This window comes from Xyrauchen texanus, chromosome 37 (assembly GCF_025860055.1).
Source record: "Xyrauchen texanus isolate HMW12.3.18 chromosome 37, RBS_HiC_50CHRs, whole genome shotgun sequence".
Classification (NCBI taxonomy): Eukaryota; Metazoa; Chordata; class Actinopteri; order Cypriniformes; family Catostomidae; genus Xyrauchen; species Xyrauchen texanus.
This window is the reverse complement of record NC_068312.1, coordinates 28,052,150-28,076,972: the sequence shown is the minus strand read 5'-3', so window position 1 is coordinate 28,076,972 and position 24,823 is coordinate 28,052,150. Positions and strand designations below refer to the sequence as shown.

The 24,823-nt window shown below is 38.1% G+C and overlaps 1 protein-coding gene across 1 annotated transcript in view; it reads right to left on the bottom strand.

Moving 5' to 3' along the window:
- Positions 1-3,319: 3,319 nt before the first annotated feature.
- Positions 3,320-24,823, bottom strand: part of LOC127630414 (semaphorin-6B-like) — a 160,998-nt gene continuing 139,494 nt past the window's right edge. Inside the window, exon 17 of the mRNA XM_052107884.1 lies at positions 3,320-7,538. Within this exon, the coding sequence (XP_051963844.1) occupies positions 6,625-7,538 (914 nt within the window). The 3' untranslated portion in view covers positions 3,320-6,624. The remainder of the gene's footprint in view (positions 7,539-24,823) is intronic.

The following is a 24,823-nucleotide window of genomic DNA, read 5'->3' as shown; positions in this document are numbered from 1 at the left end:
TCATAGAATTTGCATACATTTAATGACACAAATCCCACTTCAAGGGCTCTGTGCATTTGTGCATGACACTTATTTGATTTCTTTTGATTACAGATTATTGTCCTCGGACAGCTCTGAATTAGATGAATTACTCTTGAGGCTGCGTTTCTTGGTAATATGAAGATGGTGTTAGACATACTGTCTAACTCAATGATCTATATGGAGTAACATGGTCCCCTGTTTACAAATCAGCTGAACAGAATGTCACTGTTGTTATAGAAACAGTCTCTTTTACTAAAATCCAGATCTTCATATTTCTAGTTTTTCGACCTTTAGTTATCTTTAAAAAAATATATTGAATTATTGATAAATATTATATTAAATATGACCAATATAAAATGTATTTATTTTTAACCCCGAATCTTTTTTAATTTTTTTATTCCTGGTGTTGAGAAACATTCCAGATGTCAGATGTATTTTAAACAGACTATAGTGTAACAGATGTCTTTTCTAATTACTAAATTAGTAATGCAAGTTATTTGACACATAACACGTAACAAAGTGCAGAATGTAGTGACTTTCCCCCCTGGTATCTATGCCCCTGGAATAGGGGTATTATTGCAAATGGAAAATGAAATGGAATTAGTCATTTTCTTGTCAGATACATTTTTTATTTTGTTCTCAGTTACTCAAGGGCATTAGATCATCCAAAATAAGAAGGATTTAATCAATGGAGATAAGAAGTATTAAAGAAGGATGGAAAGGGTGAATGCAGCTGAGAATATTTGCTCTAAACTATGTTACCTTATTTAGCAGTTTTAACCCAATTCACAACAATCACCCCTATTCAATGGGTAGGCCACTAATCAAGATAGGATGCTCCCTACCCAGATAGCACATCTCTGAGATATCTGTTTATGAGCGTTTCATCTAGAAAGTATCTCATTCTAATTAACATCTTCTAAACATCTTAAAAATATCACATTTACAAGCATTCTAAATCATAAACGTCTCAATGACGTCTGCTGAATTTCTAATTGACATCTGAGAGGAAACATATTATCGACGTATTGCAGATGAGCAAACAACCCAAAAAAATATGTCTTCCAGATGTAAACACACACATCCAATGGACATCTGGTGATTTACATGTGGCATCAGTTAAGTGAATGGGACAGACTGACATTGGTTGTGATCAACATTTAGATACATTTCATTATAACATTAGCATTTCTACCACTATAGGCCTATCCAACAGGTCACATTATTTCAACTAACTTCTGAGTAAAGAAGTCTCTTGATAACTTTTGGGTAAGGCTAAAAGCTTATGAGTATTCTCGCATTGCATAATTGTGATCTTATCTCAGCTACTTGGATGGTAGGTGGTGACAACCTGCCCCATTACAATGGGACGCTTCACTTTATAGCCAACCTCTGATTAGTGCATTCCGCATCAGTATCAGATCATCCATCACGTACGTCCACGAGAAATAGACAACACTACCCCCGTGTGGATATTCATAATACATGCAGAATGTATTTTCTCTTTTTTCCGAGAGAAAAGCGTATATGTCTATTGCATTATAGATAATGCCGATAGTAACTGGAGCAAGTAAATGTGAATTATTAAGTGAGATTATACGTGTAATATACGTGGCACTTTTCACCTCGTGTGATATGTAATATATGAGGATTTGGATACAACATCAATTTGACCCACTTTTTGTTTTCATGCTATTTTGTCATATAAAGTACAGTACTGCGCAAAAGTCTAAGGGGCATAATATTTTTCACGTCTTCAAATGTTTACTTTATTTATTCTGTATATGTATATATATATATATATATATATATATATATATATATATATATATATATATATAGGTAGGAAATGTATCACAGAATGGTTGTTTTTGGGTGAAAAAATTCTTAAAGTGTGTTCCCATAGTTTTTATTCACCTTCTTTCCATTAATAGTTCCTTTTAAATGTCCTGCAGCGTGACAAATGAAAAGATCATTTGTTTTTAAAAATACAAATATTTAATGTAGTTGCTCATTTAATATGGCCATAAAAACTGTATTAACTGTGATTTAAAAAAATTAAATAATAATAAAGGTATTTGTGATTTCTAAAAATTGACTAAAGGCAACAAATCAGCTTTAGGTTTGAGAAAAATATATAATATATAATATCAAATGTGATGTGTTCGGGGAAAAGAAAAACATGCAGTCAGGATCTTGATGGTTTATTAGAACAGGATATGATAAAACAGAGCACAGTCTCCATGCTCAATGACAGCCAGAACTGAAGACAATGAGTTGTCAAATGCAAAAATGTGTGTAGGTATGTGTTTGTGTGAGTGATCACTTTTGTGTGTGCATGTGTGTTTATGTCCTTTTGTGTACAATTGTGCTGTTGATTTCAAAGCATGCATGTGACTGTCTGATTGATGGAGAATATTAGGGCACACAGTAGCATGTTGTGCAGAAGTACACACTACGTCTGTGGATTCAGACCGAGGCTGTGTTCATGCAGATAGTTCACTTAAATTAAATTTAAGCACTGAAATTTGTATGTACACTGAAGGGGACACAACTTGTCATTTAATGACAATGAACCCAATAACACAATCAGCCTCCAGAATGAGACAAAACAGAAGTTCATCACATTTAACAGAAGACTTGTCTCTTTTGCAAGACTTTTTTTCCTTCTATCTCTTTCAGAAGAAATGTCTCCTGTGTGGTTTTCAAAAAAATCACATTGCACAGTTCATGAACCAGGATCAAACACTGAAATGCAGGTCACAGTCACAGCAAAATTGTAATCATTGCCATCATCCAAAAACTTCACACACCAGAGAGCAAATCAAATCACTTGTGTGAATTCATAAACCATAAACTAAAATTTTACCACAAAAACAAACAAATATAAAAATGAAGATATCATTGCTGACTAATATATTCTCTACAGTTTTACAAAAATGCAGATTCTGTGCTTGTTGTCAGATGTCAGATTTTGCCAAGTGTCATTTTTAAACAAACTATTTATTTTGTTGTATTCGCACATTCTCTTTAAGGGAGGCCCATTAGTTCTGGCAGTTTGTGGCTGGGGGCATGTATAAATCAGGACTGTCAAAGACAAAGCAAAGAAAAAAAAGCCCTTCTGACAATGAATATGCCCCAGGCAACACTGTCTGTACTGTTCATGGACAGCATATTTATTAGAAAATGGAGAGTATGCTTTCTAAAACTAGATATATTTCTGCCTAAACACAATGACGGCAGAGTTTTTATGTCTGGCTCTATTTCTTGCTTGAGAGGGTTACGACATAGAGAAACAGTGAAACAAATCTCATTTATTTTCTTTAAGAGGAAACACACTTTATAGAGCTCCACAGCAAATTAACTCCATTTCATTGGCCTTTTTTCTTTTTTTTATATATTGTGAATTAACCTAGGCAGTGTTTAGAGACACACACACAAAAGTGTACAGAGCTGCTCAAGAATAAACTACGTTTGGTGCAGAGTCGAGATTGGGGCAAAAATGGCAGATATTTAAAAATGCGTGTAGTGAATTCTTCTGTTTTTGATACATCATATGTATTTCATAATGTTCTATCATATGCCTGTGTCTCTCTTTCTTTTCTTGTGAAGAAAGAAATTCATACGGGTTTGGAACAACTTGAGGGTAAGTTTCATTTTCAGGTGAATCGCTTATTTTACTTTAATGTAAAAATGTATTCTAACACTGATTTGATGGTTGTTCCTAGGGTTCAGGGTTATTCTAGGTAATGTTACATTATGGAATGTAATCAAATCTTATGGAAGATGACTTGGATTGGATGTGCTGCTTTTCTTGTTTGATGCCTTCTCTTTCTTGCTTGTCATTATTCAGCACACATCTAATGTATTTGCTTTAAGAACTGTGAGTAATCAAGTAGGTGCCTGCATCTCTGCACATCCACGTCTCCCCTGATCATCTCTAGGCCTTATCAAGCCAACAAAGACTTTTATCATGCATGTTCGGCCTAATGGTGCAATAGTGAGAAAGCCAAAGAGAGGGAGGGAGGGCGAGAGCAGGCATGGGTGGGCAGATATTTTTCAGCATGTAGAGGACTTCACTGAGGGGTCTGTCTGTGGATCTGTGTGCGTTTAAGGGTGTAGCAAGTAAAGTATTTACATAATGAGTTATAACTTGAACTTAGTGAATACATTGGCACTTAAAATCTATGAATTATATACTTCATTAATCTCTTATAATGTTCTGCGGCTCTATACCTCTGCATTAAAATAAGAACGCGCTCCCCTTTTTTTTTTATCATAATCATCTCTCTAACAATACACCAGACTCTTTAGTCGGAACACAGCCTGTTTTCTTACAGAGGCTTCATAACTTAAAATTTTTGTTGATTATTGGATGAGGGGTATTATCATGAGATGTTAGGTGCTGACACGTCAAAGTCAAATACTCTCAGGCATTGAGAGTTAAAGGAAAAGTTAATCCAAAACTGAAAATTCCTTAATCATTTACTCAAACTCATATTGTTACAAACCTGTATGACTTTCTTTCTTGCATTGGACACAGAAGGAGATGTTAGGCAGAATGTTAACCTTATTAACAATTCACTTTCATTGCATTTTTGTTCCATAAAATGAAAGCCTAACATCATATTTTGAGTTCCACTGAAGAGAAAAAGTTGGATTTGGAACAACAACATGACAAGAAGTAAATTATGACAGAATTGAAATTTTTGGGTGAAATATCCCTTTAAGAAGCATCTACTGTGCTTGACTGTCCTCTAGTGGAGACATTGGTGTAATTCTAGGTAAATTATGGATGCCCCATGGGAAGAAAGCAGAGATAATGTCATTCAGTGAGACGTGAATTAATTGAATAGTTCACTTTTTCTTTCATGCCTCCCGTGGGGTTTACAACCCTGAAACAAACAAACACCAATCCAAAGAGAGCCAGAGGATCCTGAACAATGGTTGAAACGGGCATAATGCCATGGGGAGCCCATGAGGGTTTGATTTTTTTGCTCTCCATCTAAATGTAACATTGTATTCAATCTGCCCCATGATTCTGTGTGGCTTGAGAAAGCTTGCAGTAAGTGGGGACCCAGAGGGGTCTGATCTGTCTGGCTCCTCATTGGCATTCTCCTGGGCTGGGCCGATACCTCTGTCTCTCTGAGGCCATGACTCTTAACGGCTATTTGTTGTTGGGATGGTCTTCTCTGGCTGGGCTGCACAAAGAGGCCCACTGTCACTGAGACACTCTGAATGCAGCTCCCTAGCGGCCTGACTCTGCCCATACAACCATGCTCACATTCTAGTCAATGGACTGCAAAGAGAAGGAAGTCAGGCCAAACAGAGACAGAGAAACTGTTTCAGATGCTCCGCTATGGGGTCGTTCAGAACCAACATGTTCTTGTGCTTAAAAAGATAGAATATTACAGACTTTAGGCATCTGGAGATGTCTTTTAAAAAGTTGTGGCACAGAGGTCAAAGACGTCCATCTAGCACATGACTACACAGAGAAACTATGGAAAACCGGTGTGGATGGATGCAATAAAACATTTAGTGTGAAGGCCCCTAATTTCATTGCCTTTCAAATGGGTAAAAAAAACACCAAAATATTTTACTTTGAACTAAGTTTTGGAAAAGCAAAATAAATGATCCACCCAATAACCTACAGTATCTCCCTGTGCACAATAATACTCATTTCTACAGTACTTCCCTGTTTTTTCAATCAACAGCAGCTTACTGTGCTGCTAATGCTGGTGTTCAGAAAGCATGGGTTGAATCATCCATGATTGTTGGCTAACGCACTTTTTCACCTGCTTGCATCTGATAAAACAGCACACGGGTCTTTCAATAATGTAACATGGCAGTTGTCTTGATTGCTTTCTGACACAGTCAGTTGACATCAGATCAGGCAATTCATTTATGAAACTCGAGTGTCGGTCGACTACGTGAGATTTGTGTTCACATTAAGTCTGACAGATGAACACATTTTTCAGGCTAAACCCAGTTTTGGCATGGCTCATACTCACAAAAACAAACACAAAGAAGTTTGTCAAAGTTTATCTGAAGGCTCCTGGATGCACATAGTGGCCTGTTGTCCACAGGTACAAACGTAAAGCAAAAAAAGGCGAAAACGAAACCGATCATATCCACCGAATGGTTAACATTGTGTGAAATTACAAAGACAATCCGCATATGCTTGTGTTTGCTAAAGAGTAAACATAGCCATTAGCTGGATTATGATGATGTTGTATTTCTCCACCCATCACCCGACACATATTTCTAAGCAATCCTTCCATTTCATTAGACAGAGTGTGATAGAAGCCGCTAATGTGCTAACTTGCAAAGTGCCATCATGCTGAGGGAGGGTGAGCAGCCTTGAGGGCTGCAGCTTCAACACCATCGACCATTAACTCTCTCGTTCTCTCTCACCCATGTAATATCTGGCTGATATGTCACATCTGTAGTCCTAAAGCTCAGCCACAGGTGGGGGGGGGGGGGATTAAAGACACTGGATGGCAGTAAGAGAGGACAGTTAGGGCAGGATTACAGATGGACAGTGAGTCTTGTCTGAGTCTTGAGTGTGATGGTATTCTGAAGGGTGTGAACAGGCCTGGAAAGTCATTGCCCGTTAGGATTGCGCTCACTTACACTTTTCACAAGCAGGTGGCTAAAGTCCTGTAGCTCACCGAGCCCTCGCTGGGTGTGAAATCCTGGCCGCACTAATGCCGCATTAGTGCGTGGCTGAATTGGATAGGGGTGGTGGCCAGAAGGAGTTGTGTTGTTGCTATTAAATTTGAGTCCGTCGTGGGACCAACGCAGATTTTCGCCGTAGTCCGTTTGCGTGGTGGGTGCTGAAACCACCCTCCTACGGTCAGGGGAGTCCTGAGGGGTGGATGGATAGTTGTACTCCCCAGCAGAATTGCGGGTTGATGGGGCAGAAGGTCGCCCGCCCTGCTCTCGTTGGTTGGGTGGGTGGGAGAGGATGAGATAACGCTGGTGCTCTGAATGAGGGGGAACGTCGCCTGATCCTTCCTGTCGCAGGTATTTGGAGCTCAGGTATATGACTGCAGAGTTAACTGGGCAGGGTGTCCCTGTTTGGGTCAAGAAAGTATGGGTCTGGTCCCAATCGCAGTCCGTAAGATGAACGTTGGGAGTGGGCCGTTTCTGCTGTAGAGGGGTCTGCTCTGGAGTGGGTAGTCCTGGGTCTATGTCCCCAGACTTTGGCCAGCCATTGGAGAACATAGTCTCCACTTGCGAGGGAGGACGCTCGCTACCACTGATGCGTGTCACACTGATCACAGAACCACTGCGGCGATGTCCTAGCATACTTTGCTCCTTGTCGCTCTTGCTGCGATTCCCAGAACCAGATGAACCTCCTCTGGAATGCTGGCGGTGCTTGAGGCTCATTATCCAGCATACCATTAGACCAGAAAGTGCTGCCCCAGTGGCAAATGCTGAAACTGCAGACACCACGAGCAGGTTCACCGACACCAAGCCATCTGGTTCCTCTATGAAACTCTCCTGGAGAAGACCTAAAACATGGAAAGAGAAGCACAATAAGTGAGATACTTAAAAAGATAAAGAGAACATTCATAACCAACAAAGCATCACAAAATGAAACTACCTTAAGTGTGTGTGTGAGGAGGGAGTTCAGCCAAAAAATAGAGCACACTTCAGGAAAAAAATCAGACTAACTGCACACATTACCTAATGTGGATGGTGATTTTAATAGCTGTAATAACTGTCTCTCTGATTGAAAGCCTCCATCATCCATTACGTGTTTTGGAATATCAACTTTCAAGAACGTCTGGCACATAATAATTTCAGTGACAAACATTGTAACTTCTAAGTTGTATTTACCTAACTAAAAGTGCCTAAGGTGTCTATGCACTGCAGATGGACACACATACATAGAGTAAAGATGGATGACAGGAATGGATATCATTCACTTTAAACTGACCTAAACTGAAGTTCTTAGAAGACAACCAATTAATTATTGATGGTGAGAAAACAGGAGAGCATGAAAACTCTGCTCAATTAGGAAAATATCAAGAGGCCTATTGCTCTGTGGAACTGAAGCACCAAGGACTGTTATTGATAAAACTAGACAGAAATAATTCATGTGGGTTCAGCACAGAAGCTGGCCCTCCAGCAAACCAGTATAACACAGACTGGAGGTGAGCCCAATAAATGTTTGCTAAATTATAAACACTTACTGGGGTGCACCAGCAGTGTTGAATGTAAGGGTGTAAGACTAAGATATTTATCTAAACTCCCAGGAAATGGAACATCATTAAAAGGATATTTTGTTACTACAGTCACTCTCAGAAGTAAAAAACTTAATCAGAAAATGCAACTGTAAAAGAAAGGCTCATGAAGCACATTCATTTGAAATGTCTGACACATTTATCACAAATGGTAACAATTTCAGATTGGTGAAAATAAACAGCCTTAATTAGCATTCACAGCCATTTGTTTAAGAACACAAATGAAATGAGAAGAGGGAATGGCACAATCAATAAAATTGTTGTTATAATAATTAGCTCATAATCGCTGCCTCAGTGTGGGTGTTTGTGTGTTCCAGGGAAAGTACAGTGCACTAAGCTGGTCATTTCATCTGTACTTGTTATGACAGAGAGCCTATCAATTTCCTGGTGATATACATATTTACTTTATGGTATTTATTTTAGAGGGACAGACCACACTTCCAAAATTACATGGCAAATCCATCAATGTACTCATGCGTCTGCTGAATCAGTGTCTGGTTTGTCTTCCTCCATCCTTCTCTTTCTCTTTTAATATTGCACAGCCTCTCTCTACCCTCCCTTATTTTGTGTTTATCTCTGTCTCTGCCCCAGCTCAGAATCAGAGGGTTTTCTGTTTTGTTTGTGGTGGTAGTGGTTAAAGTATATTTATCCAATGTTAGACTAATACCAGGTGTGTTTATCTTTTCTCAGAATGCTAGTTTCTGTCTAAAGCAGAGCTACACAACTTCCAGGGGCCTCAAAGCTGGATCCCTGTATCCTCGAGGGCTGCACTCTTAATTTGTATTATTAATATCCCATTAATTAGCATACATATGTACATATATATATATATGTACATATATATATATATATATATATATATATATATATATATATATATATATATATATATATATATATATATATACACACACACAAACACACACCGATCAGCTACAACAATAAAACCACCTGCCTAATTTCATGTAGGCCCCCCTCGTGCCACCAAAAAACCGCCAACACGCGTCTCAGAATTGCATTCTGAGATGATACTGTATTCTTCTTACAACAATTGTACAGAGCAGTTATCTGAGTTACCGTAGACTTTGTCTGTTGGAACCAGTCTGGCCCTTCTCTGTTGACCTCTCTTATCAACAAGGCATTTCCTTCCACAGAACTGCAGCTCACTAAATGTTTTTGGTTTTGGCAGCATTTGGAGTAAACTCTAAAGACTGTAAATTCTAAAGATCAGCAGTTACAGAATTATTCAAACCATTTTTACTCATTCAGATGTTTGATATGAACATTAACTGAAGCTCGTAACTGATCCGTATCTGCTTGATATTATGCACTGCACTGCTGCCACATGATTGGCTGATTAAATAATCGCATGGATGATTGTTAATGCCAGACGGGCTGGTTTGAGTATTTCTGTAACTGTTGATCTCCTCTTTTCACACACAACAGTCTCTAGAATTTACACAGAATGGTGCCAAAAACAAAAAATATCCAGTGAGCATCAGTTCTGTGGACAGAAATGCCTTTTGATGAGAGAGAACAACAGAGAATTGCCAGACTAGTTTGAACTGACAAAGTCTTCAGTAACTCAGATAACTGCTCTGTACAATTGTGGTGAGAAAAATAGCATCTCAGAATGCTATTCTGTGATGCGGGTTGGTGCTGATTTGGTGGTATAAGGGGGACCTACACAATATTAGACAGGTGGTTTTAATGTTGTGGCTGATCTGTGTATATTTATATAATTTTAGCACATGTCGTCAGTCAGCTAACAACTGTTAATGAGTGTCAATTTCAATCCATGCTTTAGGTCTCTAATTAACTCGGATAACCGCTTTGTACAACTGTGGTGAGAAGAATATCATCTTAGAATGCTATTCAGAGGTGTATGTAGGCACTGTTTTGGTGGCACAAGGGGGACTTACACAATGTATATATGCTAATTAACAGGATAGTTGTCTTCTTTGTTCTGAAGACAATAAAATAATGTAAGAATTATATATATATATATATATATATATATATATATATATATATATATATATATATATATATATATATATATCAGCTCTCCACTTTACTATAAATCTCCACTTCAGATGAGAAAGTGAAACTAAACAGGTGCCACATGTGACTTACAGATGTGAGAGTGGAGATTTATAGTAAAAAATTACTTAAATATTGATCTATATGTTTCTCATCCACACCTATTACATGACTTCTGAAGACATAGATTTAACCACTGGAGTCTTATGGATTATTTTTATGCTTTCTTTATGTGCTATTTGGTGCTTCAAAGTTCTGGCAACCATTCACTTGCAGTGTATGGACCAACAGTCCAGACAATTCTTCTAAAAATCTTTATTTGTGTTCTACAGAAGAAAGAAAGTCAAACACATCTTGGATGGCATGAGGGTGAGGAACTATCCCTTTTAGTAATTATTTTAAACATAAGGGGTGTAACAGTTTGATTTTCTGATATAGATAATTTCTGTTGTACTGTGATTGCAACTAACAAAAACTATGAGTGTTTAACATCACATAACCAGAGATGTTTTCAAAAACTAGAGCGATATATCCATTATTAGCATCAAAAGTCATAAAGATCTGTTGACCCCCTTAGCATTTTGCACCAAAGTAGATCAATAAAAAGCATTTGCGTGAAGGCGTACCAATGCCGTCACTGCAGGAAAAACTGTTCTTTTTCCTGTAGTCATACTATTGTCATGACAAGTACATACTGTATCTCTGATGAGCTATTCAAGAGATTGGACAGATTCACGCCGAGTTGAGTGACTCTCAAGTGAAGCATGCAATGTTTGATTGACAGACATGTACTGTGTATGAACCCACACGCAGACCGACCTCTCATAACATCAGCCATGCTCAGATATTATTATTATAATTTTTTAAACATCCTCTTGCAGTTTAATTCCCTCTCTTGTGTGATTCAGCAATGTAGAGAACTAGCGTAAATCTTCATGAAAATTGACACCTCACAATTCATACACATTTGGTAGGCTGCTGATAAATATATTTCTGATGATGATATCTTAACGCGGGCCGCAAAAGATCGCTCGAGGGCTGCGTGTTAAGTAGCACTGGTCTAAAGAGTGCTAAATTATTTGTTTTTGTTATTTGTCATCTTTACGATTTACATTTCAGCTACCGCTGGCAGAGTGTGGCCTCATTTCTGTAACAAGTTGGATAAAAATTGTTGGCATGAGGCAGTTAACTTCACAAACCACTGACTAAAACAACACTTGTTTATTCTCTGCCGGCCCACTTGGCATTCATGAGGACCCCGTCATGCAATGAGACCAGGAGCCCTGGGCTCTGGAAGGATGTGGCGAAGTGGGTGGGATGCTGGGATGATGCAGTTTTAGAGGTTGTGTTTATTGATAAGCATTGTTGTGTTTACATTCAGTGGCATAAGGTAAAGGGGATGATGTAATGTGAGGATAATGTTGATAGTTTGAAGACCAAAATTCTCTGTGCTCCACATTTTGTAAACTCTGGCGAAAGCGTGGATAAGTATGAAAAGTCAAGTCACACTCATTGTGTGATGTTTTCCGGGGTAAAGCCCTGATGATGCCTTAGATAAATATGGCCTAAACCACACTGGCCTTTCTCCTTAATGAAAGAGACGCATTAAAATGTCCGCCTGTCTGGAGGGCCACCTCTCACTCATTCTTTCTTCTCCTCTCTCGCCTGCAATGTGTTTGTCACTTTTTACAGCAAAAAGAAGTGATGCATGTATGCATTGAATGAATAGACCCAGTCCATTATAGATGTCGCCTTTGTCGTACGGCTTACAGAAACAAAACACATAGATGGGAGTTGATGGAGGAGCGATAGTACCAGGCACCATTTCTTTCTTTTCCTGATTCCCGATGGGGTGACAGAACCCTCTTTTTTCCCCTTCATTTGTTAAAGCCTAATGGAAGGCTGCCGGACTGTCAGGCTGAGGAACAGCAAGCATATCTTGAGCTGGAAGCTCCAATTACAGGAAAACAATGGCGGTGAGCAGTCTAGTTAGAGTTGGTCTTGCAAGGCAAGGCAAGACCAAGTGCTAAAAGACTAAGAGCCCTGGGACTAACTGTCTTGCTTTTTGCTTTTTTCCATGGGCCTATTCACCAGCAGTTATCTTAGTTTGATGTTTGTTGCTTATCGTTCCTCATCTCTGTGCATATCCTTTTTTGCTCATCCATGGTTTGTTCCTCCACCCCTCCCCTCTCTTTCACTGTGACATGTCCTTTCATCTTCTGCTGGCTGCCTGTCTCTGGGGATGTACCCTTATTCTTTTATTCCCTGTATCACTCTATCTGTCTCTCTCTCCTCTTAAAATATGCAAGCATAGAGGCAGCCAAGGAAATGCTAGCAGGGCTTTCTTATTGAGATCTCATTATTACAAATCTTATGTGAAATATAGATTTTCTTTGCCTGGACTAGCATATATGCAAAATTAAAGTTTAATAATTACTAGGGCTGCAAATCGATTAAAATTTTAATTGAATTAATTTAAATTAAATAATCAAATGAATTGCAATGAATCACATATGGTAAATTCATATTTGCTGAGAAAATTAAAGGAATCCGAGTTCAATACAAGTTAAGACCAATCGACCATTTTGTGTCATAATGTTGTTTACCGAAATTCTCTACAGTAAGCCATTTACAATGGAAGTGACTAGCACCAGTTCATAAACGATAATATGCACAGTTTTAAAAAAGTATATCCACAAGACGTAAATATTGAAATGATGTGTATTTTAATGATTATGGATTGGTCCCATTCACTTCCATTGTAAGTGCCTTACTGTTTTTATTTTGAATTTTTTCTATTTTATTTTATAAATAAGGGACAAGTGAACATAGTTTTTTTGGCAATCAACATTATGCCATAAGTGATTCTGACTGAGCTTAACTTCTATTGAACCTGGAACTGTCCTTGAAGATAATTGAAAATATTACTGCGGCAGATAAGTACATAATTGAATAGACATTATTTAATATATTGTTTGTTTTATTTCCATATCATTTTACATAAGCCTATCACTAGGCTATGGTCCACAGCAATCCATTATGTTAATTTATGTTAGGGGCCGTTCACACAGGCCGTATTCTTGCATTTCAACTGTGTTATTTCTTTCATTCTTGGTTTGCATACACAATCAGACATACAGTACATCTATGGTCTCTGCGGTACGTCTCGCTGTTTTATTTATTTGTATTTTTTTTAAGATGGTGCATCTATTTAAAAAGTTCTTGAGTGCCTTGTTACACTTTTTGTTTTGTTCCATTTCGTTGCATTACACTTTTGTGTAGCTGTTTTTGATGTAAGAATTTGTACCGCCCTATTAATTACCCAACCTTTTAGCATGAGGTGAAACAGTTTATTAAGTGTGTTGAAAACAGGTCCAAATTAGCTGTGAAGAGATGCTTATGTAACTGAAAGTTGATATTCATGCAGTAGTTCCAGCATCTACATTAGATGCTGCTAAGTGTGTATGTGTATAGTTGTTTCATGTTAGCATGAGGCCCTACATTCGAGTGTGTGTGTGTAGCAGTTTGGCATATGGTTCACTGACTTCACCCATTATCTTTTCTCTTTCTATCTCTGTCTCCTAATCCCTTTCCTTCTCTCTCTCTCTCTCTCTCTCTCTCTCTCTCTCTCTCTCTCTCTCTCTCTCTCTCTCTCTCTCTCACACACACACACACACACACACACACACACACACACACACACACTGCTCTTCTCCTTCCCTTTTCTGCAGAAAGTCTGCAGGCTATTCTCTGTCAGTCTCATCTTTCTCTCTCTTTGAACTCTCTCTAGTGACTCATCATCATTCTTTTGCTGTACTAAAGTCACACTGTTGCCACTGTTTTCTGTTAAGGCATGCATAAAAGCAGCCTAGACAAAATCTGCAGATTTTTTAAACCCGCCTGGTTTTAAACAAGGTTTTTACAGAAAGATAGTGGTCAGGATATTTATGGCTTCTTAGCTTACACATTCAAAAGACAAACTCGTATATTAATACACAGCCTGCAGGTTTATGGACAGCTCCATTGTTCTCAATTAGCTCTTCTATAATTTTTAACAAATTGAGAGTTGCTCATGGCCTATATCAGTAGTTCTCAACCCAGTCCTGGAAGCCCCCCAGCACTGCACATTTTGCATGTCACCCTTTTTGACACACCCAATTTAAGACTCCACTAATGAGCTGATGAGTTGGATCAAGTGTGTTTGATTGAGGAGACATCCAAAATGTGTAGTGTTGAGGGGCCTCCAGGACAGGTTTGAGAACTACTGGCCTATACCACTGCAATAAGTTGAAAGGCTTTCTGGCACTGGTTCAAGGTATCTAATTCCAGCATAATTGTGCACGCTATAGTGCACAATGCTTGATGATGATTAACATGAAACTAAATAGAAGGGGCTGCTTAAAATAATGAGGGGTGTTGAGCTAAGAGCGAACTCAGGATATGAGTCGCCCCAACAGAAGGAAACGGTCCACTGCTACAGCACTGTTTCATATTGTTGTATGCCCACCTTTTCCACATTCTGCAGATGCTGCCTAGTCAGCCACAATCAATTGCAGTCAATTAGTGCATAGTTTTTCAACACACAGTAGCTTCCCCCAGTCACAGCAACTGTTGCTGACAAACGCTAATGAGCATGCAAATGAGAGCTGGTTCAGCTGTGTTTTATTTATCAAACAATATGCAGGATTATGGAAGTGTGTCGTGTAAAAACTGCATTGCAATATGCAATAAAGATGTTGCAGAGAGGGACTCAAACAGTGTCTGGAAGCTTGCTGGTAAATTGATACCCTCAATTTAGGGTGAACTGCGAAAATTCTCAAATGAAATCATTAAAAAATATTCAACATTTCCACTGTGGTTAATAAATTCAGTAAAATGACACCACGCTATAAGTCTAGCCAACTGCATGTGTGCCACAATCGCAAAACCTCCAATTTTAAGTTAATCTTTCCAGCATGCTTGAGACGTAAATTCTGCCTGTCAGAGCTCTGCATATGGTATATTACCAGCACCTGAAAACACTTATTTGTATTACAGTTTTTCTGAATTGCTAATACACATTTCTTGAAACCTTCCCCCATTTTCTCACAACTTTAAACACAAAACCAAATCTTCAAACTACATTCACAAGCCCCTGAGTGTTCTAAAATCAAACAAGTGCCTCAAAAGCATTTAATTTGTGCTCAAAATCAAACAATGCTTTCAGATCATACACACAGCAAGTCAACATATAAACACTACAGAGCATTCATTAGACACTACATCAGAAAATGGAGAACACAGCGGCCAGGGTATGTAGTTACAGGAAAATTGTTTTATTGCATGTAATAAACGCATTTTGCAATTACTCTAAATAAAAGTAATCACAATTTACAGTAATACAGTGAATATACTGTATACTGTAAGTACTGCAAGTCATACAGTATTGAATGTCTGTATATTTAGATATTACTGTAAATATCTGTAAAAATAAAGCAGACCAACTGCAAAACCCCAAAGAACACTCTAAATAAAAAACACATTACAGTAAACTCCAAAATGTTATGCAACAGCAAAATCAAAGTCTAGAAGAGATTAATTCTGCCTCAGCATCACGTTTTTACATCTTTAGAAACAAGTGTGAACAATTTTGATTTGTTGTGTGTAAACGATGACAACTGTGTTGTAGTTGTGTTTAACCTTTGCTGTCTGTGTTTACCATTTTGCAACACAATTGCATCAGAGTGAGAAAGTGTTTAGAGTTTTGCAAAAAAAGTGATTGATTTGACAAATGGTTAAAGGCCGCTGACCATCTGGTTCAGAGAATGGGGTTAAGTGTTAAAGCAATTCAGAAGTTTGGCTCTCTCTCTGAGATACATTTGGGGTAAAATTGGCAGTTTATAATTATGTGAAACTACTTTTATCAACACTTTTCAATATTAAATGAAAAATCAGTATGTTTATAACAGATATTTCTCTTGCGTAATCTGCAATTGTGTATTTTTTTTTTTTACTGAGCTCATCACATTGTTTTCTGAACTTAATTTGAATACTGATTGATATAATAGGCCATAATTATGCATACCTTTTAGAATAGCCAGTATATGGAGTGCACCTGTGTACCTTTAATATGCTGCCTCTATAGAAAACTCATTAGGTTTTGGACAGAGCAATTGAGTTTGCAGGTTTGGCCTGTCTGGGGTGCTTTCCGCACATTTTCTGCATTATGAAATTTTCAGGGTCGTTCAGTCTGCTGTGGCAGCTCAAACGGTGTCTTTCATGCAATGTACAGTTTTGCTAAAGGAGTTTGCTGTGTTTTTGTGTGTCCCTGACTCACACATTTAGGCACACACACCTGTCTGAGCGATCACTTTCACCCAGTCATGATGATCTGGGGTGTTGGGACTTTTCATGCCCTGTCAACATGTCAAGCAACTGCCACAGCAACATCCTTAACATCACAACAAGCGACTCGCCATGCTGCAGGATTCAGTGGCAGCTACTCTTGTCCTTTCACTCCACTAAGTCTCTCTCTCCTTCTCACTGATTGATGGAAGAAAACAGGCCATTCGGGGTGACCTACAGTACAAACTCCTTTAAGGAATTGTTCACCCAAAAATGAAAAAATTATTTCATCATTTACTCATCCTCATGCCATCCCAGATGTGTATGACTTTCTTTCATCTGCTGAACTCAAATGAAGATTTTAGAATTTCTCAGCTCTTTTAGTTCATACAATGCAAGTATGTGCCAAAATGTTGAAGCAATAGGCCTATGATAGGTGTGGGCAGGGGTGCCGTAATGCCCAGGACCTACAACTCCCATGGGCCCCAGCTCGTGGCCATGGGGCCCATTGTTCCCTATCCATGTTCGCGGGAGGAGGGTATTTAAGGGCTTTCAGCGGGAGACATGATGACAGAGCACAACCATTAAAGGCATCCGTGTAGTGCTTGTTCCATGCACAGCAGTTCCACAGCAGTTTGTGCACTATGGAGTGTCAACATTTTGGCACCCATTCACTTGCATTGTGAGGACATACAGAGCTGAAATATTCTTCAAAAAATCTTAATTTATGTTCTGCTGAAGAAAAAAAGTCATACACATCTGGGATGGCAAGAGAATGAGTAAATGATGACAGAATTTTCATTTTTGGGTGAACTGTCCCTTTATGGTTTCTCACACATACTTGCATGCTATTTCCTTTAAAAAAAATACATATACCTGAGAAGGAATGTTTCTTAAGATATTAAGATTTTTTCAGATAACATATCTTAAATTAAGTGTAGGCTGTTCTTACCCAATTACAGAATAGAATAGAATTTCATTTCTTCTTGTTTTAAGCAAAAGTAAACATGTAGTGGTGTGTTTGCTTAAAACAAAACAAAGCAAAAAAAATAGCATTTTCTATTTGGGCAGAGAAAAATAAACGTAATATATATTCTCTGAAAATGAATTGAATTATCGTACACAATTTTTCTTTTCTATTTATCACATTTTATTTTTTTATTTTTTTTGATATTTCACTGGAAAACAAGACAAAAAACAAACAATTAGTTTTTGCAATGAGTGAGGGGAAATGTAATTGGGACATGATTCCGACCGGATTCAAATCTGAATCGTTGTGAGCTGTTCTCATGTATCATGAAGAATACACTTCCCATGCCTCTAACTGCCTTAGCATAGTGAATAGAGGATGGGAAATGATGGCTTGACGTGAGAGGGGGAGAATCTACAAGTGTTGCAAACCAGATTTGAACTATTTTCGACCATATTAACACCAAAGACCAATATGTCACAGTATGTTCTGTTACACAACTAGACTCAACACACATTGCAGTTCATGAAAATGTTTTCATTTTTCTATTTGAACATGTATCACATACTTTTCACAAGGTCTCTGTATCACATGTCTGATCTGCAGGAACATAGATCACAACTTTGGTATTGCCCAGTCTGCACTCAAGAGACCTTTGGGTGTACATGGAATGTGTGTGGGTATACATACATGTTTGTCCATGAAGTGACTGGATTAATGACCTGAACATGAAGGTCATGAGATATTTTACTTCAGGAGAAAATGAACTGGCTCTGTGGGAGTGTTTGTAGGGTTCAGAGGGCAAGGGCAACACATCAGTCTTACACTGACTAACACAGCCGCCCCTTCTATAAAACATATTACACCAACCATATAAAGTACACTCCACAGAGAACAAAAAATTTGATGCACCAGTCTAATACCATTTCCTAACCAGGTGCAATGCAATCTTGTGTCTTATATCTTAAACTGATTTCATGTTCATATAAGTTATAACTGCAACAATGCATTTGTTGGTCGCTTGATTTCTATTAGTGTTACACCACACTCGGTAGCTCAATCGACAGTGAAATCTCATTGGACCAAAATCCTGCTCCAATAGCTGTATAATAAACTTTAACTAGTTCTGATTGGCTGCGGTTTTGTTGCTTCGTGTAGTAGTTTCAATGAGGAAAGAAAAATTGGTCACACTTTATATTGGGTGGCCTTAACTACTATGTACTAATATTTAATACATACAAGTCTATGTATTTACTGTGTAACTACATGTTGTTCTGCAAAATTCCCACATTTATTGCTACAGAGGTTCAGGTACGGGTAGGTCTGGAGTAAGGATATGGTTTGGGTTAGGGGTTAGAGTTAGATTTTGGGGTAGGGGATGGGTTAGGGGTAAAGTTAACAATGTAACAACAAATCTAATTAAATGCAAGTACTTTAAATGTAATTACAATGCAACGACATGCATGTACATAAGTACATTGTATCAAATAGTTAAGTACATAGTCGTTAAGGTCACCTAATTTAAAGTGGGTCTGAAAAATTACTTTGCAAAACTTGTTGCGTCATGCCTGATTAGGTTACAATGTCAAGAGCAACATTTCACCAATGTGTGGGTATAAGGTCAGCAATGGACATGAGGCACATAAACAGTAGATCTATATGAATCATATTTGTCATTTGCTAATGAATACAAATTACAGCAGACTGGAGTAGCAAATTTGCCAACATGAGTTCCAGTCGCTTTCTTGCAGTGACCCCACACCAGTATGACGGCACTTGCACCTCCATGTAGCTTGGTCTTCAATTAAGTTGCGATTGAAACCCAGTGTTTGCCCAGTCAAAACACTACCTTTCTTCTGGAAACATTTTTACAGCGACATAATTGCCTCCATCTGTGTCAACTAAGTGATTATACTCAAATGCGTTTGCAGCAATGTACACACAGGCGAAAGGGAGAGGGGGAGAGATATAGATGCAAAAAAGTGGAGAGCGAGAGGAGGGTTATGACTGCAGGAATGAAGGTTTAAGAAGAAGCCAGTCGATTCACTTGTAACAACAGTGGAGCGTGGTTTTCTCCTGCACTGATGCCTTTTCCCCTTTTGATGCCTGGTTTAACAATGTTGACATTTGCTGATGAGCCTTCTGTGCAAACAATGTCTCTCATTGCTCCCACAAGCGAGTGTTGTTAATGTTTACCTAGAGAGGCTTTTTTTAGCAAGAGCGGCAAGTATAGGTATCTCTTTTAATTTGCATTCTACCTCTCACAATAACAGCATTATAACAAAACCAACTCTTTTTTTAACTATGAAAATTATACTGTTGATGTTAAAGGGCCGTTAAATTAGCCTCTAATCCTGTAATCGATACAGTTGACTTAAAGGTCATGAACTGGAAAGGGTTAACACCCCTCATTAAGGTGAGATCAGGAGGGAAAGGAAGTGTCACCCCAGGCTGGAATGTGATAGGTTATGGTATCAGTTTCAAATATTTAGCATTTCCATTTGTACAATGTGTACTCATTGCTCTCACTACAATTTCATTGTTTCACACATTATTTATTTGTTGGGCACAGTCGGTCCAGCTTGTTCAGTCATCAGCTATCATTACACAAGATTTTCCTTTACAACACGGCAGTCTCCCTAAACTGAGAAAGGCCCGGTGGAGATTGTGACCACAATATGATGTGTTTTAGATGCTGGTTCCAGGCATTGTAAGCAGGCATAATGGAGTTCTCACATGGCATCTAAAGTATTAAAATTGGTATTGAGAAATGAACCCATGTTAGGGCTGAAATTTGATTACAATTGTTAATCAAATTAATTACATGATTAATCAAATTAATCACATACTAATATTTACTGAGAAAGGCCACCAAATAAAGATAATTTAAAATTATTACAATTATTATAAATATAATATACTATAGGCCTAATAAATATTATAATTATAATACATTTAGAATTTGCATCAGAAAGCATTTAGACAATACAAAAAGTGGCTTTAAAATTGAAAATATTTAATTTATTCCCATATAATTAATTAATCAAATTATTGGCCTACTTCCTTCTGCTATATTTTTAATTGTTAGTGTATGGACTTGTGCATCAGATGGATGCTTTTGGAGGTTCTCACTTTGGTTGCATTAACTCGCTTCTTACTAGATATTAGCGCCTGTAGTCGTAAGCACAGTTTTTAGGACGCTGTGCCAAGTTAAAGTTAAGATGTTTGAAACTTCTTACTGGTCTGAGCTGGTCTTTGTAGTAGGTATAAAGGCAAAGAACCAAAAAGGAGAAGGGAGAGAAATAGAAAGACAAAACTCACAAGACATAAAGGTTGGACATCAAAACACAGAATGACAATTGACTGCTGGCGCTGTGTCTGGTTTCTACATAGGGCAGGCCTAGCAGGTCAACTAAATTAAAGAGTCTGATGTCTACATCCACTTTGATCAGCTCCCCCTTTGAGCATGATTAAAAAAGGAGAGCTGACATTTTGAAGCAGATTGGTAAGTGCTTGGTCAGGCCACAGGATGCACAGATGCATCTCTAATTACGAACCTCACAATGATGAACAAAATAAGAAAGACAGCAGCTCTGCCTTATCAGCTACCTAGGTGAAGTTTTAGGGAAAGTGAGGGAGGAAATAGAGATACAGAGACACTGGGAGATTGCGATTTTATGCAGAGTACTGTAGTGTGAACAACAAAATTTCATTTTAAACAGCTTTTTTCCCCTAATTTTACTATAAATATGCATGCCAGTCAAAGAGGTAATTTCATGAGGAATCAAAACTTCCTTGATCTTTTGAGATACAAATTAAAACATACTTCATCCCTAGTACAAAAAGGGCATTTATTAAAACTAAGCTGCAAAAACTGACTTTTTCTGAACTTCAGCAACTTTCTGAGAGAAGCTCATTCACAGTAGCATGTGTGTGTTCACACAAGAACTTCATGTTTTTAACGCTAAACAATGATAATTCTCGAATTAGCACTCAAGCCACTGTGAACAAGCTTCTTCACTGCACTCATGACGATCCAATGGACATCAAAATTGTCATTGCAAAATGACTTAAATTGCAGGTTACATCTCACCAAAATCTGTTGCATGCCTTCAGAAGACATGGAACATGACACATATACTTTTATGATACTTTTGAATACTTTTTTAAGCTTTAAAGCGTGGCACTACAATTGTATTGGAAATACGGCCTATGGTATACATTAAAACAAGTCCTTTTTTGTTCTTCATAAATCAAATGGTTTTGAAACGATAGGATGGTGAGTAAATGGTGACAATTTCATTTTTGGGTCAACTATGAATTTCAAAACACAGCAGCAAATAACAGACCAGAGGGTGGAAAATGGAAAACTTATTTTTCTTCTTAAAAACAACAAATAAAACTTTGCAAACATTATAAGTGGAAAATTAAGTCATAAAAAAATATGATATGACCCCTTTAAGAGAATTGAAAGAAATAATATGGTGATTAAAAATGGTAAAAAAAAAAATTTTAACGGTTAAAATCTACTGAAAAAAAAAATTAGAAAATCTAAGTATTGTAAAAAGAATGTCCATGCTTTGTCAAATACCCAATTTGTTTATATTGCAGTTTTTTTTAAAGCAAACTGATTCTTGAGATGACAAAATTCAAAAATCAAGCTATCAAGAAAAAGGGAGTGAGAAAAATTACACAATATTGAGGCAGAGAGAGCAAGAAAGAGAGAGCACGGAAATGAGAAATAGCTTCTGCTGTACGGTAGGCAGCAGTAGTTTGTCAGAGAGTTATAACAGTTCAAGGCCGTTAGGAAATGCAGCACTGACGGTTCAGTGACACTGGAGACGTCAGAGCTTGCTCTCTACATTACTCATGGTCCCGTCTCTGTACTTTTCCCAATTCCGAAGCCCCGACCACCCCCCCAGTCATGGTCTCCAGCTTGTCTAACAACCACCCCAGCCCTCCATCCATATGCACTTTACAGCATCTCTCTTCAAGCAACTTCATCCTCTGCATCTCTCTCTCTCTCTCTCTCTCTCTCCTTGGTTTATGGATCCCACTCTCTGTAATCATTCAGCCCCAACCGAGCCAGAGATGAGATGAAAATTGATTCCTCTCCTGCCCCCACTTCCACAGGCCACTTTTCTGTCATTAAGTAGAAACTGTTAACATCAGCCATCTGTCCTTCTATACCCTCTAAAGCAGTGAACAAGGACACGTCTGCGGTCAAGTAAAGTTCAGTCTGGACCGGGTGATGTCCATCACTGAGGTTGTCCCCAAGTCCTCTTTCTGAGATTAAAGCCAGTCTCCAGCCACAAACAATGATGTATGCTGTGTTACATCCTCAAGTACCCACTTCTCATCCACTTGTCTGCGTCTCTCTGCACTCCAGGCCCAGGAGAACCACAGTCGAGGAGTGTGATGGATGAGACAGGTTCTCCACCCGCTCTGCTGATCAAAGCCTTGAAGGCAAACACTTATTTATACAAAAATTATTACCGCTGAAAGAGACACAGTAAATGCAGGTCCCTGGAAATATACTCTGCTTAAAGACCAGCTTAAACCAGCATGGATTTACATGTTGATCAAGGCTCGTTAAAGTGGGTTAGTGGTTAAGCTGCTGAACCAGAACAGCCATGCTATTTACCAGCAAAACTTATCTGCTGAAGCCGTTTCTTACTGGTTAGGCTAACCAGCCTAATGGGAACACCAGGATCACATGCAGGGGAGAGCACATAGGAAAGAAAAATCACAAATGAGATCTCTTTAATAGGTAAATTGTTTCTCAACTGGAGAGCAAATGGAGACTCTTGCTTATTTCTCATTTTAAAGATTTTTCTCCGGAGAACATATTTCTGCAATTAAAATAAGAGATTTCAATCATTTATCTTCATAAACTCCTTATCCAATATACAATTCCAAAAAGACCAAATGATCTGAGCTATGATATTCATATTAATTTTACAGCTCTATACTCTTTCATCTGACACGAGTTTGTATTTTCTAATGCAAGTCTATGGGAGTAAAGTGTTTTTGAGTGAATTCAAGCAGGATTTTATAGAGATTATCCAAAAATATGGAAACATGTTATTGCTGGGTCACTTATAATAATGATACAAAGTACTTTGAGATGATGGGGTATTTTTTCTCTTTTTTGAATCTTTAGTATATCTTGAGATGAGCATGCTATGGATTGAACAATGTGTTATTCCTCATTTCAATATAATCTTGTATAACATCAGCAAGGACTTCTAAATTTGCTCAAAGGTAAATAAAATTTAATGAATTAATTTATTGATTCAGGTCATACTGTAGTACCTTATTAAAGGGTTAGGTCACCCAAAAATGGAAATTCATAATTTACTCACCCTCATGATATCCTATATGTGTATGACTTTCTTATGCAGAACACAAACATAGATTTGTAGAAGAATATCTCAGCTCTGTAGGTCAGTGCAATGCAAGTGGATGGTGATCAGCACTTTAAAGCTCCAAAAAGGACAGACTGGTTAGTCTTAAATATTGATCTGTTTCTCACCCAAAGCAATTGCTTTAGAAGACATTCATTTAACCACTGGAGTCAAAAGGATTACTTTTACTATGAAAAAGTAAAAGTAATCCATTTGACTCCAGTGGTTAAATTAATGTCTTCTAAAGCAATTGCTTTGGGTGAGAAACAGATCAATATTTAAGTCCTTTTCACTCTAATTGTTTATTTCTGGTCACTCTCCAATGGGCATTCATAAGGGGATCCAGCCTTATCAACTGAGTGCTCGAGCTCTGAACACGCACACCCAGACTTTGAACGCGCATTCTGCACATGCGCCTGGAAATATTTGCACTAATTAGTGGGTTCCCAAGATGGCAACACCGACACATCTGAGAGGTTGCTGTCACAAAGAAGAGCTAGAAGGAGATGTAATCGCCGGTAAACAACAGAAGACGAATGTGGAAACAACAACAACAGTGCATGTGCAAGTCAAGAATGCGTGAGTAAGGTCAGAGATACCTGCATTTGTAAAACTTGAGACTGAAGGAATATAAAGACATCTTTATGCGTTTCTCCTGAGGAGAAATAGTCCAGTATCTTTTAGCAGTCATAGCGTGCATGCGCACACACTGTCAAATGAAATACAGTTTGACAGGCTCGTGCTCGATTGTATGCAAATGCCAAGAATTTGCGTGAAAATTAAAGTATTGGGCTTTTTGGTGCTTG